Here is a 21,014-nt window from a genome sequence, read left to right on the forward strand (position 1 = left end):
GTTCAAAGCGCAGCGTCATTCTCAGCTTGCTCTGCGTTTTCATCAGAAAGACTGTTCCGACGTCACCGCTGCACTGCAACTCTTTCACACCGGCGCCTCACAGACCATGGTTACCACGGCAACGCCTCATCGAGTGAACAGTGGGAACAATAGTATTGTGGTTTACTACATAATATCCCACCCATCGTTGGTGTTCAAACAAAGCAGAGTGTTACATTGGGAAAGGGCCGTACCTGTCAGTAAGTATTTTAAATTCATTTGGGAAGGTTTAAGATTGTGAAGAAGTTTAAATATGCTGCGTATTTGCGCATTGGGAACTTTGCATAATGACGTTTTTATTAATGCCACTTTCTTACGGACAGTAGTCAGGGTGATGATACAAGACCAGAGCCAATAAACCTGTTATTTGCTTGTCCTTTCACTACCATATTCTATCGTGTTTGCTCAGAATACGCGTGAATCCTGAAAACATCTTGTTAATATTTAAACAAAGCCAGCAGTCACTTTATTGATCACCCTGTGGATTGGAATACAGATGATTGTGTTAAAGATGTTAATAGACTTTCAATGTACACGTTTTAGAGCTCAGCGTTTGTTGAGGCAGTTCAAGCGCTGCACTTTCAGGCAGCCAGTTCCAGTGTTTGCCTTTTGGACTTACTCTGGAAGGAATACAAAAAAAAACAACATTTGTTGAGAATCGCATTTGGGAGAAAACTTAACAGTTTCGAAACACATTTGTAAAGGCATCGGATTCTATTATGGTGTTGCCGAGCTGTTGAACGTTTCTCATTACAGGTTTACTGGATTGCCAAAAAGAATGCTATCTCGAAACATCAATCTTGTCAAGCCGAAATAGCTCAGTTGGGAGAGCGTTAGACTGAAGATCTAAAGGTCCCTGGTTCGATCCCGGGTTTCGGCAAACAACAAGATGATATTTGTTTTGTATTATTTTGAAATAAAAAAAGAGAGCACATTTATTCTTCAGCGTAACTGGATGAAATAACAGCGTATCAGAGTGCCATTTTCTAATGTGATTAAGAAATGCAAAAACCATCGTCTCTGGGTGGGCTTGAACCACCAACCTTTGTGCCGATTGCGCCACAGAGACCAACCTATTAAGCCGCCAAAGCATACGGCAGTGATTAGCAAGACGAGATGCTGCAGAATGTGATCGAGGGAGCAGAACTCAGCAGAACCTGAGATCACATCTAAGATGAAAGCAAGATGGGGCAGGAAAGTCTATGTAATCAATTATGGCAGCACATCATGTGTCTTTTTTTGTTAGATAACACCCTGGGAGACAACAGAGCAGTGTGTGTTAATAGCTACAATGGAAACCATATACTTACGACTTAATTTTGATACAGAACTGTGGTCATGTGTAATCTGTTTTCATTATGATAATAAAGCTACAGTTCAGTGGATTATATTTGGAATCTTTGGTTCTGTCATTCAGTATATTCTCAAATAAGATGACAAATTAATAGCTCAGTTGGTTACAGTGAAAGTACCATGCACCAGTCAGCCCGGCTAGCTCAGTCGGTAGAGCATGAGACTCTTAATCTCAGGGTCGTGGGTTCGAGCCCCACGTTGGGCGTCCTTTTTAAATACAAATTGAAGATGTTTCTTCGAGACAACGGAGCAAAGTCTGATTCTGTTCACATTGTATACAGTATTGCAACAAAATTACTTATTGGTCATTGTCAAGTAGCAATTGCTATTGTAAAATGCATGCATCGTTTATAGCTATAACGAAATTGAAATAAATAATCTTACTTTTTGGGGTTGGCTTCAATCCGTTTCTTTTTTTACAATTGTCTTAACATCATTCATGGAGCAACATTTGGTATGTGCGTTAACCCAATCGGGCCTTGATACGAGAACCCTAGTGTGTGCTGAAATAAATAATGCGGTTTTCTACAATAACTAACGTAGCTTGTGAGAATGCCGAGTGGTCTAAGGCGCCAGACTCAAGGACTCTGTCTTTCCAAAGAATTGTGTATTCTGGTCTCTGAATGGAGGCGTGGGTTCAAATCTCACCTCTGACAGTTTAATTGTACGTATTTTTAAAAAGAATACATTTCTTTACTTTACTATACTATAAAAGATTGTTTTAAGGAAATCAACAGCTGATACCAATCTCTTTTCAGCACTCAATACCATTTTAATTTCCATTTTAAATCAGACTAAAATAGTGTTCATAACACAGCTTGCATTTTTGTTGTAAACAGACTACTTGTTAAAGTCACTGAAAAATATTTTGTCTAAACATGTGTTATTTAACTTGATTGTTTTAATATTCCAAATAACATATTACTTTGAAAAACATCTCCGTCGGCCACTGGATCGTGGTCTCAGGCTGGGATGCGGACCATTGAGAACAGTATAAACGATCTATTACTGGAAGTAGCTTACAGGAGAAATGCCCTCGTTTAACATGCTAGGATGATCCCTACCGTATGCTGTGGTGGTTTAACAGGTTGGTCTCTGTGGCGCAATCGGTTAGCGCGTTCGGCTGTTAACCGGAAGGTTGGTGGTTCAAGCCCACCCAGGGATGGTGCTGTCTGTATTTCTTAATCACATTAGAAAATGGCATTCTGATAAGTTGTTATTTCTTCCATTTACACTGAAGAAATAAAAAATGCTTTGTTTGTTAGTTCAAAATAAAAACAGTTTTTCTGTTTGCCAAAACCCGGGATTGAACCAGGGACCTTTAGATCTTCAGTTTAACGCGGTGCCAACTGTGCTATTTCGACTTGACAAAGCTAGTGTTTCGAGATAGCATTCTTTTTGTTGATCGCCTTTTTGTCAGTCCAGTAAACCTGTGTATTATGAGAAACGTTCAACAGCTCGGCAACACCATAATAGAATCCTGACAAGCTGCGTTTGTTACAGTAGAAAACTGCATTATTTATTTCAGCACAGTCTAGGGTTGTCTATTGTATCAAGGCCCAATTGGGTTTATTACGCACATACCAACTGTTGCTCCATGAAAGATGTAATGACAAGTGTAAAAAAAGAGACGGATTGAGCCAACCCAAAAAAGTAAGATTATTTATTTCAATATCGTTATAGGTGTAAATGATGCACTCATTTTACAATAGCAATTGCTATATGACAGTGACCAATAACTAATTTTGTTGCAATCCTGTATACAATGTGAACAGAATCAGACATTGATCAGTTGCCTCGAAGAAACTTCTACAATTTGTGTTTAAAAAGGATGCCCAACGTGGGGCTCGAACCAACGACCCTGAGCTTGAGAGTCTCACGCACTACTGACTGAGCTAGCCAGGCTGACTGATGGCAAATTTTTTCACTCTAACCAACTGAGCTATTAATTTGTCGTCTCAGAATACTGAACACAGATTCCAAATATAATCCACTGAACGTCACCAGAAACAGCTTTGATGACACAAAGTCGTATGACACGAACCCTAAGAATGTTATTCCAGATTCATTGTCGCTTAGAAACAACTGCAGCCTCCCTGCCTCAATACAAATACCAATACAAAAATCGAATTACATGTATTTAGTCTACAGGAACCAGGGACCGAGGCAGATAGGTAAGTTCCTGCTTCAAGTAATTTTTAAATTAACTCCATTCAGTTCCATTATAAGGTGGTGTTTGAATTAGCTGAGTTAGTGTGTGATTAGTACCAGGTGAGTGGTTAAATTGATTAGAAGTTGATTTGCTATTTGATTGGTTTCCACACAGTTTAGTTGGTTCTTTTGCCACGCAGTTTATATATATATATATATATATATATATATATATATATATATATATATATATATATATACTACCGGTCAAAAGTTTTAGAACACCTCAATTTTTCCAGTTTTTATTGAAATTTACGCAGTTTAATGTCTCAATGTACTCTGAAATTAAAGCATAGAACAAATAAGCAATTGGAATTAACAAAGAAATCATGGAATCGTTTTGTTTAACAAAATTTAATCTAAATTTTTGACTCATCAAAGTAGCCACCTTTTGCAGATATAACAGCCGAACACACTCGTGGCATTCTTTCTACAATGGAAATCAAATATTGTTCGGAAAGTTCTTCCCAACACTGTTGCAGAAGTTCCCACAAATGTGTTGCACTTGTAGGTTGCTTTGCTTTCACCCTTCTGTCCAGTTCATCTCAAACCAGCTCGATGGGGTTTAAGTCTGGAGACTGTGCTGGCCATTCCATGATTTGAGGCCTACCGTCTTGTTCTTTTCTTCTAAGGTAGTTCTGATATAGCCTGGAGGTATGTTTTGGGTCATTATCTTGCTGTAGGATGAACCCCTGACCAACTAGGCGTATACCAGAGGGTATTGCATGGCGCTGCAAAATGCTGTGGTAGCAGTTTTGGTTCAGGGTGCCACTCACTCTGTGCAAGTCGCCGACTCTGGATCCAGCACAAGAGCCCCAGACCATCATGCTTCCTCCTCCATGTTTGACAGTTGGTGTCACACACCGCGGAACCATCCTTTCGCCTACTCGACGGCGTACAAAAACCCTGCGTGATGAACCAAAGATTTCAAATTTTGATTCATCGGTCCATAAGACCTTCTTCCAGTCTTCAGTATTATTATTATTTATTTCTTAGCAGACGCCCTTATCCAGGGCGACTTATAATTGTTACAAGATATCACATTATACATTATTTCACATTATACAGATATCACATTATTTTACATACAATTACCCATTTATACAGTTGGGTTTTTACTGGAGCAATCTAGGTAAAGTACCTTGCTCAAGGGTACAACAGCAGTGTCCCCCACTGGGGATTGAACCCACAACCCTCCGGTCAAGAGTCCAGAGCCCTAACCACTACTCCACACTGCTGCCCAGTAATCCACTGGCGGTGCTTCATGGCCCAGGCAAGCCTCTTTTTCTTATTTTGCCATCTTAGCAATGGCTTTCTTACTGCCACTCGACCTATCAAGCTGTGCTTGAAGCTGTTGTCCTGTGAGCCGCCTATCACGCAAGCTGTTGACTCTCAGAAACTTGTCTTCTGATTCTGTTGTGGCTTTGGGTCTGCCAGACCTCTTCCTGTCAGAGTTTCCTCCAGTTTCCAAGTGCCTTTTGATGGTGTAGGAAACTGTACTCACTGACACCTTGGCTTTCTTTGCAATTTCTCTAAAGGAAAGACCTACAATTTTAAGGGTTATAATGGTCTGTCTGTCTTCCTTTGTTAATTGCCTTTTTCTCGCCATTATGAGAGCAGTATACTACTTCCTGCAGTACAATACTGTCCAAATAATGCTTAAGAGGGTGTAGTAACACAGTCTGTTCCAACACTGCTTTTATACAGACAGAGGGTTTGTAAGTAATCAACAAAAGTTGGGACACCTGTAGGAATTGTTAGCATCAACTTTCAAGGCTTAATTTACTTCCATTGCTGCAGAACAGCTGTAAGTTGTTAACCCATTACTTGTTCCCTGAAAAAGGCCTTTTTGTATAACTCTGAAATGTACATTATTTTTCAGTTTTTGGTAACCTAAACTTTTTTTTTTTAACCTCTGGCAGTTTACCGCTTACCTTTGTACCATTTCAGGTTATTCACTGGACTTGAACTGCTTAAATTTCAATAAAAACTGGAAAAATGGGGGTGTTCTAAAACATTTGACCGGTAGTGTATATATATATATATATATATATATATATATATATATATTAGGCAGCCTATTTCCACGCCAGCAAGAAGTGCCAGCAAACAGAAGAGCCTCAACAAAAGAGCTGGGAGTCTAGCTGTGGGAGTCTAGCTGTGGGAGTCTAGCTGTGGGAATGCAGCGAGGGGAGGCCTGCGCTGAGATGCTGTTCGAATAGATCCGAACCTAACAGCGCTCTGGAAGAAGCCATCTACTAGTCAGGTCTGTACCCTCCACCCCACCGCTCCCACTGTGCCTATTTGTCTTACCTGTCCTGCTGTGACTGTCTCTCACATCCCTGTTCTGTCCTCTCGTCCTCGTCCTCTGCCCTCTCTCCGCCGCTGCTCCTCCAACCCCTCTAACCTCATCCCTCTGCCTCTCCCCCCCCTCCCGCACACTCTCTGGTGCACTCTGGAACTGTCACTCTTCTGCTAACAAAGCTGATTTCATCTCTGCCTTTGCCTCCCACCTCTCTCTCTCGATTTCCTTGCTCTCACTGAAAACTGGCTGTCCCCTGATAACACTGTAATTCCTGCTGCCCTGTCCTCTCTCTACGTCCTGTCCCATACTGTCACTGGACAGGGAGGTGGGACTGGTCTTCTCCTCTCACCCTCCTTACTCTTTTCGGTCCCCTCCGACCTCTCCTCACTCTCTTTTAATACCTTTGAATTTCATACTGTCCAACTAACCTCTCCCTGTGAACTCCTGTTAATTGTACTGTACCGTCCCACTGAACCTCTCGCTCACTTTCTAGATGAACTTGACTATCTACTCTCCTCCGTCCTCTCTGTCTACCCCAACTGTCCTGTTAGGTGACTTCAGTATCCATCTCTCCAACCCCAGCCACTCTGCCGGATTCCTCCCTCTCCTTCACTCCTTCGACTTCTGTCTCTCTCCACCCCCCCCTACCCACAAAGCTGGCTGTCAACTGGACCTCACCCTCTCTTTTTCTCTGTCTCTCCCCTCTCTCCCTGCTCCTCCTACCCCCACTGTCACCTCTTGTCGTAACCTCCGCTCTCTCTCCCCCTGTGTCCTTGCCTCCACTGCTCTCTCTCACCTCCCTCCTATCGACTCCTTCTCACAACTCTCCGTAGACTCTGCTACCTCCACCCTCTTCTCCTCCCTCCTCCCTCGACTCCCTCTGTCCCCTCAGCTTCCGACCTGCTCGCCCCTCCTCTCCCCAACCCTGGCTCTCCTCTGCGCTCCGCTCAGCAATCACATCTGCTGAAAAGAAATGGAAGAGAACCAAACTCCCTGCTACAGATGCCTTGACCAGACTGCACCCAGCTACCTCCAGACCCTCATCTCTCCCTACACCCCAAGTCGACCTCTCCGCTCCTCCTGCACTAGAGGACTGGCTCTACCTCCTCTACGCTCCCCTGCCTCCAGAACCCGCTCCTTCTCCACCCTCACCCTGCAGTGGTGGAATGACCTTCCTACAGATGTCAGGACTGCCCAGTCCCTGACCACCTTCCGGCGCCTCCTCAAGACTCACCTCTTCAGACAGCACCTGTAGAACTCCTCTGTTTTTCCCTCTGGACACTTATCACTCTTCCTTAAATGCGCTTTACTTGCTCTTATCTGCCCCCTATTTTACTGCATCTAATCCTGTACTTTAGAGTACTCTAATCTGTCAAGTGTTATTTAATCTGTAGTATTTTGTATTTAATTATATCCTGATGTAACTATCACTGACACTGTTATCTGCTCCGTTACTGAATTGTATTTTGTCATACTTGTACTTGCTAGAACCAAAGTCATTGTATTTATCTTGCTCTTAATTGTATTATTACTTGTACTGTGATTCTTGAAATGTATTTTGGTTTATGACTATAAGTCGCCCTGGATGCAGCAACAAAGGTCATTCAAAATGATCTAAACAGCATTCAGAATTGGACAGACACATGGCAAATGACATTTAATAGGGAAAAGTGTAAGGTACTGCACACATGCAATATATTTCTCCCCCCCCCCCTTCCTTTCTATATTGGTTAATTGTAGGCTCTAGTTTTTTTTATTTTTTTATTTTTTTAACATCACTGAGTCCCTTGTCCCTGTGCAACCACAATGTAGAAACATATAGAGAATGGATGGGAATGGACAATAAACATCACTGCTGTTTCTCTTAAAGCGTGTTTATTTATTTCTAATACTGGACCCTGTCTTAATACTGTATTACATTCTGAATATGAATATAGCTGAATTATTAATTGTAGATAATACTTAGAATACCAGATACATATTTAGCATTAAAAAGAGCAGTGCGGTATACTGTAATGATGCTCCAGTCAGTCTGCCCGGACTGCACCTGAACCATCTTAAAAACACGAAGCCTCTGATAAGCTAATTTGTAAAAGTTAGTAAAGAATTGCGCTAATATAACGAAGCTAAATTTGAACTCCTAGCTGGAGCAACGAGAGAGGGCGAGAGGGCGGGGCAGAGAAGGAGGGGGAGACACTGCTAGGCAACCGGCTCGTGAACATTCCACTCAGCTGAGCAGAGACCGTTAGGATTTAAAAATGCGAACGTTCCGAGCGGCGTTAGGCGCTTCGTTAAATTAACACACCGTTGCTGGCATTTTAATTTTGAAGATGACCATATTTTAAATACTCAAATAGCACTGTATTAAAAAAAATTCTTCAGTTCCAGACCGTTTTCCAACAAATAAAAGGAAGTGCGTATTAATAATAAGTACATGTGTTATGATATTAAGACTAAACAAATGTGCTACAGTTTGGTGTATAATTTATTTATTTATTAAATGTTGTAGTATTTCTTTTTTTAAAAAAAATATTGTATTGTTTTCACAAAATAACATCCATACATTATCAGTTAATCTGCTAGAGTAATCAAATCACAAATATTACTCGTCAGTAATTCATACATAGACACGCTGTGGTAACTTCAAGAAGTTAAAATGTAAGGCTGGATTAAAGTTTAACCAAATAAATAAGTAAATACATTAATAACGACATGAAACAAAAATACGTTTTGGTAGCTCATACGTAGGCCTACTTAAATTACAAAATGTGACCTGTTTTAGAAATTGATTTATATACTACCTGCCATTTAAATCTAAATTATATTTAAAACTGTTAGATGATTTCTAAAATCCATTAATATGTACACCACATTAGCACTCCGAGAAACATAGAAATTGATAATTTGTAAAGAATTAGCTGTGGGATTATAATCAGAATTATGGATGCATGGATTTTCGTGCAGCAGTGTGGAGTAGTGGTTAGGGCTCTGGACTCTTGACCAGAGGGTTGTGGGTTCAATCCCCAGTGGGGGACACTGCTGTTGTACCCTTGAGCAAGGTACTTTACCTAGATTGCTCCAGTAAAAACTCAACTGTATAAATGGGTAACTGTATGTAAAATTAATGTGATATCTGTATAATGTGAAATAATGTATAATGTGATATCTTGTAACAATTGTAAGTCACCCTGGATAAGGGCGTCTGCTAAGAAATATATAATAATAATAATTTTTGATTAAAATACACCCACATGTATTTTTCTTTCATGCCGTAATTTTTTTATTTATTTCATTTTAACCCCTTGCTGGTGCCACGGCTTGTCTCTGTATCAATTCACTGATATTTGAGGTTTTGTTTAGTACACACTAGCAGGTGATCTGATAATCTTATTGATGTTATTTTGTGAAAACAATAACACGTTAATACTGTGCTACAAAAAATGACTCGACGTGTTGTAACTTGTGCGGGTGATGTCATAGGTTGTCATGGCAGCGCCGATCATCACGGGAGGGGTTATCAGTGGTTGTCGGAGAAACGCTGGAGTTCCGCTGGCTTCCGAGGTATCCAACCCGAATATCTAAATCATTACAGTGACAACAAAGGAATGTGACATATAAACCTAATGACTACATTAATGAAGCAGTAATACACGACAGGGTGTGTGTGTTATCATGAGGTAATATCACCACGCCTTGGGTGCGTTGGGAGGCACTAGACGAAGTCGAGTTCTTCAACAACCCAGGAAGTGGTGATATATCTCATGATAACACACACACCCTGGAGTGTATTATTGCTATTATTAAATGGGTCTAGGAGAGTGTTGTTGTTGGTAAATAAAGAAGACTTTAAACCTTATTTTAATCATTTTTATTTGTGTCACCTTCCAGTGAAAGAAGTAGTTCTACAGTAACAAAAAATGGTTAGATTAACAATTAAATATTTGATTTTAAACTGTTTTGTAGAATATTTTCTTTTTCGGGGCTTCGGCTAATAGTTTCTTGTTCATTCTTTGTAGATATTGAACTGGATCATTGTTTCAACGTGTATGTCTGGGTTTTGTCCAGTAGATGGAGCTGCTGTTGTGATGTTTTGTTTAGCAGAATGCAGTTCACGTACCGTGTTACAAACGGGACGGCGCTGCACAGAGCGGTACAAACTGTGCAATTAAAATCTCCGGTAGTACTACAGACGGGCCGCCGATAGTCATCTCTGATTAACCCAACATGAATATAAATACGAACTCATTCTGTTTCAAAGAGCACTCAGAGTGACGGCGCCAGAGAGTCTGATAGCAGGTTTAATAATATGAATGTGCCTGTGTCTGATCGAGTCTTGCATCAAACTCAGCGTCCTCTATATAATAAACACATTACTCAAGGGGTTGCCAGCGGGTGTAGTGAATTCAGCTCTAATAACACAGCCCTCTCTTTCTCTCATATTATATATTTTATATAGTCCTCCTGTTTTACCGAACAGCTCAAAGAATGGAACTTCTGGTTCAGACTGGTGCGTGGATCTAAAGATTCCCTGCAGCGGGTGTACCGGTTTGTTATGGAACGTGTTTCGTAAAATGAGTTTATCCAGTAACAGACTATATAAACCACAGTCAAAACAAACATGAAGAGAAGATGTTGCCAAGTAGTGGTTTATTTAACCAATTCCTCATAAAAATAAGACTCATTTGTACACACAGTATTGAAAACTGAAAAATTAAACTAATACCTTACTTGGAGCTCTCACCAGGGACCACTTCCAGTAAAAGACATATAAATTAGTCAAGCACCCACCAAAAATAATAAAAAGAAAAAAACAAAAACACAAAAAACACCCACACACAATCCAAACAGTCTTTACAAGCGAGATTTTTATTTATCAATACACACTTTTTGGCATTTTCCAAAAATATACAACTCCAGCTACAAAGACAACCACTGAACACACACCCATTGCAGCTCCCAGAAGGGACCACACATTGAATTGGCCTGCAAAAGAAGAAACAGTTAGTGGAATATAAAGAGATAGTTATATATTTTACTTGAACTGCAATTGTGTTCACATCATGCATATTACCGCTTCTAGGCATAAAGTGAAGGGATCCATCTCTCTTCAGCTCAATTGGGCCAGAAGACACAAATGCCTTTACTGCACCACCATCCATCCCTTCAGCACTGCGACCTACAGGAGGAGTCCATTAAAACAAATGGACAAAAATGCATGCAAAATGTCCCCCCCCTCCCTCCAACAGACAGAGCTCTTACCAAGCCTCTGTTTCCCTGGAATGCACCGTCTGCTACAGAGGCTGTCTGATGGCCGGTTTGAATCACATACCACAACACTGCAGTGGAAGTAAATCTGAAAGACAGCACACCTTGCTAGTTTTACTTGACATCAATAGATCAGGCAGTAACATCATCCAATGAGGATTACCAAATTAAAAAACCTCTTTACACAAATATATTGCATAATAGTAAGTGTTTCTTGCAAAAGTGCAGTTATATGTTTTCATTCCAACTCACTAAAGATTTGAGCACAGTGACCATTTGCTGCTTGCAAAGCAATCCATACCTTGCATTGTGGTACAAGATCCCCATCCCAACACTCCACTTTACCTGTCCTTTCAGTGCATCCCGGCCGCTTGTGAAGGAAAACATTTTCACTTCAAACCTCTTCAGATGGGAAGGGAACAGCACTCTTGCATTGCTGGAGACTGGGTGAAAGATGGTCAAGTACTCATCTGCAGAGTTCTCACAGCTAGAAAGAGAAAGTAGGTCAGGAGCACAGCCACAACTCCAATTCCTAGGTTTTGTAGCAGCAATATCATATTCCAGCATCTTACCTGTCCACAACAACATCCCACTTGGGAGAGCTATTCCTGTCAGCAGAATAGGTTGCCCAGCAGTTCTCCAAAAACAATTCAGCCTGTGGATCCCTGCTGTACAGGAGCTCTACCTCAAAATACAAAGGTCTTCGCAAGTACTTCACAACAGGGTAATCCTGAGCTCCATAGAAGTCGTTGTAGGTAGAATCTGCAGAGATGCAAGAGAGAATTTTATAGGTGGAAACACGCTACTAGAGCATCTATAATTATTTCAATTGCCAAGTCCTACCCAATGCAAGCCGCATGATGACTGCAAGGTCTCCCAAGCCAGGCTGGACTACAGGTGCAGGATTATTCTGGTACAAGAACTGTACTACCTTGGTGTCATTGACCAGATAGTGACAGGCAACTCTCAACCTGGAAAGAGGAGATGGGGTTAGGAGAGTTTCAGCCTCAACCACAAGGATATTCAATTTGATTGCAATCCTTACCGGTAAGATGTGAACAGCACTTCATTCTCATAAGTTAGGAGGTTGTTGTCAAACTGGAAGAGAAATCACAAAGACCCAGGTTGCAATGAACTTGTAGATTTAGTTTGGAGCTGCATACCAAGTTGCAGACTAGCTAATATGGTACTCTGGATCATCCCCAGCTGTGTACTAACTAACTAACCAATTTCACAATTTAAAAATACAAAAATCATTGGTAATGAATATTGCAATTTCATAATTGAACACTTTTTTGGGACCTCATGATTGTTACAGTTAGTATGATACCACAAGTCTGTCTACAGAAACTGCTAGACTAATATGGTATTGTTTTAGTAACCTCTAGGGAGGGCAACAGAAGTTATTTTGGATTTGTTGCAAATACACATTTGAATACACAGCTGGTGACTCTTGAGCTGCAATTGGTATCAACTCATGTATTAGTTTAGTCCCGGCCTCACCACGGGACCATCCCCAGTAAGTATGCTCCTTCCAGTTCACTACAATTGACCCAAAAGGTCTATAGGCAGCACATGCAATGCCATAACCAATAATCATGTGTCACAACACCTTTGTCAACTGGACAAGCAGTTCAATACAAAGGTGACATCCTTCAGATGTCCACAATTCATGCAAGTAATTCAGCGGATAGAAACACAGGTCACCATGGCTCCCCAGATTGATCCAGGGGTGTTGGGGCCAACTTGTCAATATGTTGAACCTCCTCAAAATATGGTTTTAAATGTGTCAATACTAACCCTTCTAGTTGTGCCACAGGAGTTGACATTGAAGTAGAAAAGCGCATTGATAGCATCAGACTGAAGAGGCCGGCAACTTGGATCCCTTAGAGTTAGTTGACTTGGAGACAAGCTGGGGACAGATTCCACTTTCACAGCAAGAGCTGCCATAGTGCCATTGGTGAAGCAGTCTGAAACACAGCATTTGGAGTGAGGTTGAGGAAACAGATTATATCTTCAATACCAATTCATGCAGCCTTGTGCCAATCTCAAAAGCAGCTATTCTAAAAGAATGCTTGGTCTGCAGGAGAGTTACCAATCATCTTTGTAGGGAAACTGCAGGATAGAGAGAAGTCAGCCACCACAACCATGGTACCAATATCCTTCAAGGTCAAGTCAAGTCTGCTTCTGATGCCTGAAGAACTGATCACCTACAGAGACAATACATCAGGTCAGTAATTTGTTGAACCCAAAACAGCTAAACTCATTTTAAAGTTCCATCACTTACTTCATATGTGGCATCAACTGAATTGTATGGGACAGTCATCCAGAAATTGGTAGAGTTGGCATTATACTTGTACAGGGCAAGCAGATTTCCACCAAGCTCTCTTGAGCCCACAAAAGGAATCCAGTTGCGACCCATGTTGCCATATGTTACCATGGTATAGAATGCAGCACCATCACAGTAGCCAGTTACTGTAGGTTGAACTGCAAGAGGAAGAGCAGTTGTCAGGGCAATGGGCTGGATTGGTTAGAAAAAGGTAGTTGTAGACCAAATAGGTCAGGCACTTACTGATGTCTTTGAGAATGGCTTCGACTACAGCAGGATGAGTAAAGGGTGTATTCTCTGGCACTATATTCAGCAAGTAGGTCAGGGGCAGAATGTAGGTTCTGGTGTCTGGAGGAGTTACCTGAAAGAAGAGCAAGGGTTTGTAGGATTAAACCCAAAGTTAGACAGCAAGCAACACGTCCACAGGAAGCAAGTGTTTTCAAAGGGAAGTTGGATGGTTGAACAGGTGGAATGTTACCTTTTGCTTCACATTGGGGTCCTCAAATGGCACCTGGAGAGTGTAGGTCTTGGATCCATTGGGAAAGACATGCTCCTGGACATTATAACCTTTTAGGTTGGCTTCTGGCACAGTTAACGTCTCTGGTCCAACTATAATTTTGACCAGCTCCACATCAGGCAGGAATGTCCCCAGGGTCACATTGAACACTCTGGCTTTAGGAACAGTGTCTGAAATTAAAGCATGCAGTTAAAAATGAAGGATATGAAGTAAAGCATTGCAACAAATCCCTTTGATTTACTGCATGTGGACAAGTTCTACATACTGTTTGTGACAACTGGTGGCCGAGGCATGAAAGGAGTGGTTATTGGATGAAGTACTGTGTACTTGGTCTTCTCAGGCCCATCTTGCCAGGTATGCTCCAGCATTGGTTCAATAGAGTAAGAGATCACATAGGTGTTGTCCAATACATGGCTCTGAAAGCACAGAAGCATCTTAGGAAGCAAGCTTTAAAATGAGAAGGATTTAGAAGATGTTGAACTTCTACATACCTTGTAATATCCACCATCAGCTCCCACAGGAATTTTTACAGTGATTAGCTGGGGACCGACATCCAGTTTATAATCTCTATTATGAATCGTTGCAGGGTCAAGCTTGCGGCCATCAACTCCCATTTGAACATCAAGGGTAGTAATTTGTGGTGTCGGAACAAGAGGAGGTAGAACACGGGGAACATTCCACGTAATCATCTGTTCTGTGAAGGCTGTTCCATCTGACAGAAAGGAACACCATAGACTTGATATAGAAAATTCATACATAAACCTAGAACAGTTCTTGAGCACCGTTGCCCTCCATAAGCTTACTCACCAGTAGGACATGTAACTGCAGTGTCCACCATCATGACCATCCATCTTTGCTTATAAAAGGTGGTTGATCTCAGCACAGCCATTGGTACAGTTTGGATCTGTTGGAGGGGAGGGGGAACTTTTACTAAAATAAAAGCAAGACTAAATCTACCTTCATAGTCTGGATATACTCTACTAGAGAACAATGAAGCCTAGACTACTTACCACCTGAGGCTGGCTTTCTGTGGAGTTGTATGCAGCTCTAACCAGAATTCGAGTTGGTGTAGTGTTTATGCCATAGCCATTTGTCATGGCCTGAGCAACAGTCATGGTTGTCTTTCTATTTGCTGGGAGATGGAACACAATTTTCCAGATGCTGTTGTCAGCAGCAGTTGCCTAGCAGAAGAAAATCTCATTAGATTAGGGAGTTTGAACACAAAGCATCCCCAGGCTAAAGGATTTGTCATAACAGATGTCATGTTTAATAAACAGGAACTAAAACTGAAAGTTGAAAGTTTAATGACACATCACTGAAACCGTTCTAGGATCAGCGGGCATCTAAGGGAACAGAGAAAATCCTCAGATACAACTTCTTACGAAAGCCTATGTGAAAGCATGTTGTCTGGATCCGATACAGGCAGAGTTTACAGCCATTCATTTGTACTGGACCTTAATACATCAGTGTACCAAACTTTAGGATACCTAAATTGCTCCTATGCAGCAGTCCTCAAAAGGTAAATCAGGACACATTTATCATGAAGGATTTATAGCCCTGCACATATGAAGCCACTACCTCAGTGGTTTAAATACAAGGGTTACACCAACAAGAAAGGGTTAATTTCTCCAATCAATTTCTATCAAAGCAAAGCACAGAATATGCAAAGCCAATGCCTTAAATGTCACACAATTCCTATATGGCCACCCAATTGGGAGACAGGTTAAAGTTAAGGGGGCTGTTAGATTTTGCTTCCTCTAGACGAGACAGTAGAGTAGACTTCAATAGGCAAGACCAAGGGGGCATGAATGAAGCAAATGCAAAGTCACATGATTCTACCTCTGGGTACGCAAGGGACCAATCAGGATCATCTTGAACAAAGTTTGGCTCAATAAGTGGCACACCTCTTCTCACAGAAACCTAAAGAGAATTCACATTAGTCATGAGTGAAGCACTTCTGTAGTGACAATTAAATACCCACACAACCCAACAAGTTATACTGAACAGCATTATCACATCCTGACAGCCCTTACCTCCATGTAGTTTCTTTCACACAGAATCTCCCTCTCTGCCCATGGAGAATAGCGGCATGTCATGCTCTGAACATAGGAGGAAGCTGAAGTCATAGCACTGTTTGAGAAGACACTGATTTGTACTGTCAGCTTGTAGGTCTCATCATTCTGGAAACAAAGGCTAAAGTTAGTGCCAGCATGTCACCATTAGAAACAAGTTTACAAGAAATAAAATGAGGACTCACTGTGTTCTGAGCAAAGCAGCTCAGCACAGAAGCAAGGAACTTAGCATTTCCCAAGAAGTCAACAGTTAAGCTATATCCACACTGTGCAGCCAGTCTTGGAGAGAGGGACACAAGCGTTCCCTTATTGTCTGTAGAGAGAAATTCATTTGGCCTTTTAAGAAACTGTACAGGTGATCAAGCAAGGTAGAGATATAACAAAGTGAACACCCCACCGCCCCGTCCCATCTACTTTTTGCAATTTTTTTAAAAACTATTTATATTTGTAGAATTATACGCCCATTCGGAACAGTAGGTTTAGAGTAAATGATTTCTATTTCTGCGCACTTGCAGTCAACAAATCTGACTAAGGTTGCAGCAGCACAGGTCTATTTAGTGTGATCAGCAACATGCTTTTAAAACCAACGCAAGAGCTTTTCATACCCTGCATCTTACAAAAACAAAGCCTGGATGCTGCCATACAGCGCGGGAGTGCTCTGTACTTAATTCACGTCATTACATTACGAGTCAACAGGCTTTGTACATCAAAAGCTTTCCATTCAAGAAAAAATGATCACTCACCAATCACATTGATGCGAAAATACTTCCCAACAAAAGACTTCTCCAACATCATCATCATAACACTCCCTTGACATTCTGTCCTCACCGAGCCTGCAGAAGACAACGATACATGAAAACACACAACCGGCAAATAAACAGGAAGTTGAAAGAACAGCTCTGCTGAAGCGACCGTTATCGTACCTAGAGGGGGGTTCTGCGTCCAAACTTCAGTGACTAACACTGCTAACAGCAATGTTATTCTGCATTGGAAAAAAAAAACACGCAAGTGAGAAACACACAATAAAATGAACGTTTCTAAAGTAGAGAAAAGATCAACAATTAATTACCCAAATCTAAGACAACACGGCATCATTAAATCCAAGGCAGCCCCGACCGTGAACTTCTTTCTCCGTTATAAAGAAACAATAATAAAAACAAACCCGTCAGTAGCTGAGTTTGGTGTTCCTTAGAGCGCAATGGGTTTATAAAGAGGTTCAGGTGCTAATGGGAGCTAATTAGCGGCAATTGATGCACGCACCTCTTTCATATTAGTACTCTAATTTTCAATCAGTACGTTAATTTAAATAAATAAATAAATAAATAAATAAATAAATAAATAATACTTTTGAAATTATATTACAACCCATTTAGAAGATTGTACTTTGAATTTAAGTTTGGCAGAAGTACGTACGGATCAAACTGGACTGTCACCGACAAGGACTGTCTGATTAAAGGCTCAGCTATGGAGGCGTGTAGTAAACAAACCCCAATGAATAATAAAAAGCAGGCCGCGCAAATGAAGAAACACATTTATATCATGCAGGAATCCAGGCAGATGTGTTGCCTGCGCCAGTTTGAGGGGACGAGAATGACAGCTCGAGTTCTGATGTGAACATCCACAAGTCAATTACACATTTTTACAATTTCACCAGACTGATAGGTAGGCTAAGCAGACATTAATGTAGACAATTTATTTGAGGCCACTTGATTTAAGAAACAGTGCAAAGCATCTCTTTCGCATGTCAGATTTGCCATGACAGGGGCAGTCCCGGGGAATAGAATGACCAAGTGGCAAATGGAAAGCACAGCGCTTAACCTGAAATACAACGCGCAGTATTGATTTAGAACAGACTAAACACAAATCGGATGGCGTGCTGGAAATTTGAATTGTAATCAATTTATTTAAGATCTGAAGTTCCCATTTCAATTTTTGAGTTTAATTACATTGATTATTTTATGTATAATTAATTCAATTAGTGTGTTGAGCATTTTCAATTTGGCATATTATCTTCGAGTGTTGAGCTTTGTCTATTTGACAGCTGTTATTTCAATTCAAATGTTGATCTTTGTCGTTGATGTTTGACGCTCTGTCTTTTGCAGTTCACATTTTTGTTACATTCCACCTCTCATAGGTTTGAACACAAACGGGTTTATTTGTGAAATTGTCAGATTGTTTCTTGTGTATCCAGCGCTCATCTGAACTAACTGGTTCAGTGGTGTGTTCCCGTGAATAGACAGCACATGTCTGAGGGGGGGTGTTCTGTTCAGCTGTGCATTTCAGTAAAGTTTGTCGCGGAGTTTTAAACGTTCCCATGGCAACTGAGTCAACAAAACAAACGTCATCACACATTGAGACGCAAGCTAAGGGCTAAGAAGTAAATGATAAAAAGTGAAAGCAGTGTGAGTCAGTGGAATTTTTTGATTGTTTGATTTTATCAAATGTTCACGATAATCATGTATTTTCTGTAAATGTGGAATGCAATTAGCTGATATGTAAAAGCATGAATAAATGAATGGTGTCTATTCCTAACGCATCGGTAAAGTTTAGTATAGCGCCGCTTTTGTAGCAACAAGCAGGCTTGTTCCGTCGCCTTGATATTCTTTCTTGTGCTGAACAACCTCAATTCTACTGCGAGGTCCCTTTAGGCAGAGCTGTGGACTCGAGTCCGACAGGAGGCGCATTTTTGGGGACTTCAGACTTGACTTGAGACTTCAACGAATTGAATTGAGGCTTGACTTGGGACTTGATGAAAATGACTTGACAACAATAAAAATTCAAACGCTGCACCGGTATGACGGCTCGTGTTGCACCCTCGCTCTGCTCGTCCTCTCGCGCTCTCTCTCCCTTCACTCTCGTGCTGCTAACGCGTTCGTGAGTGTGTGTGTGTGTGTGTGTGTGTGTGTGTGTGTCAGTGTGTGTGTGTGTGTGCGTGTGTGTGTGTATCACTGCGTGTGTGTGTGTGTGTATCACTGCGTGTGTGTGTGTGTGTGTATCACTGCGTGTGTGTCAGTGTGTGAGTGTGTGTGTGTGAATTACTGCGTGTGTGTGTGTGTATCACTGCGTGTGTGTGTATCACTGCGTGTGTGTGTCATTGTGTGTCACTGCGTGTGTGTGTATCACTGCATGTGTGTGTTTGTGTCAGTGTCTGAGTGTGTGTGTCACTGCGTGTGTGTATGTGTGTATCACTGAGTGTGTGTGTGTATGACTGTGTGTGAGTGTGTGAGTGTGTGTGTGTATCACTGCGTGTGTGTGTATGTATGTATCACTGCGTGTGTGTATCACTGTGTGTGTGTGTGTGTGTGTGTGTGTATCACTGCGTGTGTGTGTGTGTGTGTGTGTGTGTGTGTGTGTGTGTGTTTGTATCACTGCTTGCAGTTTAAACAATGGCTCACAGGAAACCTGTCCCTGGAAGATGAACGGATGTGGTTTACAGCCCTAATACATTGAAACCGTTTCAAATAAAAGCAAAATTGACAAGAGTCCCTGTAATGGCCATTATGACACCAACTTAAACACAGTAATGTTTTTTCTTAATGTGCCAGTTCGTAGCCAATTCAGATTGCCAGCACTGGGCCATGTACTGGGCCCATGTGCAAACAATACCGATCAAATTCTGACACGCAGTTGTTCCAATATAGTCAAATTGGCCTGTCAGCATTGCACCAAAACTGGTGAAAAGGTTTGCTAATATTGGTCCAGTATTGACCCTTTTCAGACATGTTTACTGAGCAGCTGGGAATCTACATGAATTCAGTGTTTTAATTGGCTGAGAGGCACATAGTGTTTTATGTAGCCCTTTGAGCCACTTTGACTCAATGACCTAACAAACGTCTCAGCTGTGGTGTCCTCTATGACGAGCTCCTAAGTGTAGTCACTCCAGCAAGTTAAACCAGTTGCTTCCAGATTGTTTCAATACACACCTTTTACAGTGAGATACAGGGGAAGAGTCACTGAGATTTTCAAAGCTAAGAAAGGCATAGGCTACCTTTACCAATAAATATTACTTCAATAAGAAATCAAGACCCGTCTGTGACTACGGATATGTATCATTATAAATCACAGACTTATAAGTAAACAGCATCTAAGCAACTCCATAAGATTCTTAAGAAGCCCAGGCCTAAACGTATATCAATCAATCCATCCTTAACTTGTATCTTAATTTATTGAATGCTCTTGTGTTAAGAAAGCGCAGCAGCTGTGAAAAAGCCTGGATAGCTCAGTCAATAGAGCATCAGACTTGTAATCTGAGGGTCCAGGGTTCAAGTCCCTGTGCGAGCGATGTTTATTTCAGGACTATGGATACATAAAGCATGATAATAAAACAATGACGTCACGCTTTTAACACGCTGATGTGTTCCCGTGTCAGTCTTGTTCGCAGCTGATTTACAGTCAGCAGTTCTGCAGGCACACAGCATGCTGGGATGCAGGTCACTTTTTCTTTTTTAAAGCCCCCTTGCGCGCCGCGCTGCAGACTGGTGTTTATATTACCAAATAAATTACAGGCGAGTTGGATATTTACTTTTAAATTAGTATACGTTACCATTCAAGTAAAAACAGTATGAATGTGTTTATCGATTGAGCGTTTAACCCATTACATCCCTAGTAGGGACACAGTATAATTAAAATAATTACATGTAATGCTTTTGCTAACCAGTAGCTTTTTCTTTCTCGTATATAAAAGCTGCACATCACATTTTGTAGAAGCTTGTTGTTCCTTGCTAGTGCCACTCTATAGAACCTCCGGACATGACCACGTTGTATAAAAATACATGAGCACAATTTTGTTGGTCCAGCCAGCCCTAGCCCGGCTGGCAGTGGAAACGAGGTATAAATCCTAACCACGAGAGCACCGGGGAAACTGATTACTGATGTGAGCATCTGGGGTGGAATGAATTATTACCTGTGCAAAGAAGGTGCAGC

The 21,014-nt window shown here is 41.3% G+C and overlaps 1 protein-coding gene and 3 non-coding genes across 4 annotated transcripts; 3 read left to right on the forward strand and 1 right to left on the reverse strand.

Annotated features, from left to right (window-relative positions):
* Positions 1–846: 846 nt before the first annotated feature.
* On the forward strand, positions 847–919 carry trnaf-gaa (transfer RNA phenylalanine (anticodon GAA)). Its single transcript has one exon. It is a non-coding gene; the product is annotated as a tRNA-Phe (tRNA).
* A 605-nt stretch (positions 920–1,524) lies between these two features.
* On the forward strand, positions 1,525–1,597 carry trnak-cuu (transfer RNA lysine (anticodon CUU)). Its single transcript has one exon. It is a non-coding gene; the product is annotated as a tRNA-Lys (tRNA).
* An 8,948-nt stretch (positions 1,598–10,545) lies between these two features.
* LOC117395392 (uncharacterized) lies at positions 10,546–17,253 on the reverse strand. Its single transcript, XM_059006365.1, has 22 exons — positions 17,161–17,253; positions 17,015–17,073; positions 16,835–16,924; positions 16,277–16,404; positions 16,053–16,199; positions 15,859–15,939; positions 15,030–15,200; positions 14,827–14,923; positions 14,511–14,731; positions 14,285–14,435; positions 13,981–14,189; positions 13,746–13,863; positions 13,461–13,660; positions 13,269–13,383; positions 12,974–13,143; positions 12,219–12,271; positions 12,017–12,144; positions 11,746–11,935; positions 11,519–11,660; positions 11,168–11,261; positions 10,980–11,084; positions 10,546–10,891 (listed from the first exon to the last, which is right to left on the reverse strand). The coding sequence occupies exons 1-22, from the start codon at positions 17,184–17,186 to the stop codon at positions 10,782–10,784; spliced, it is 2,805 nt and encodes a 934-aa protein (XP_058862348.1). The 5' UTR covers positions 17,187–17,253; the 3' UTR covers positions 10,546–10,781.
* A 3,046-nt stretch (positions 17,254–20,299) lies between these two features.
* Positions 20,300–20,372, forward strand: trnak-uuu (transfer RNA lysine (anticodon UUU)). Its single transcript has one exon. It is a non-coding gene; the product is annotated as a tRNA-Thr (tRNA).
* The last annotated feature ends 642 nt before the right edge of the window (positions 20,373–21,014 follow it).

This window comes from Acipenser ruthenus, chromosome 32 (genome assembly GCF_902713425.1).
Source record: "Acipenser ruthenus chromosome 32, fAciRut3.2 maternal haplotype, whole genome shotgun sequence".
In the NCBI taxonomy this organism is placed as follows: Eukaryota; Metazoa; Chordata; class Actinopteri; order Acipenseriformes; family Acipenseridae; genus Acipenser; species Acipenser ruthenus.

Excerpts from the sequence above, each read along its gene's own strand:
- LOC117395392 (XM_059006365.1), bottom strand. The coding sequence starts at position 17,186 with ATGATGCCGTGTTGTCTTAGATTTGG. Across the intron at positions 13,864-13,980 it reads ACCCCAATGTGAAGCAAAAG|GTAACTCCTCCAGACACCAG; the intron begins GTAACATTCCAC and ends CTCTTCTTTCAG. Across the intron at positions 13,144-13,268 it reads TTTCCCTACAAAGATGATTG|ACTGCTTCACCAATGGCACT; the intron begins GTAACTCTCCTG and ends GCTGTGTTTCAG.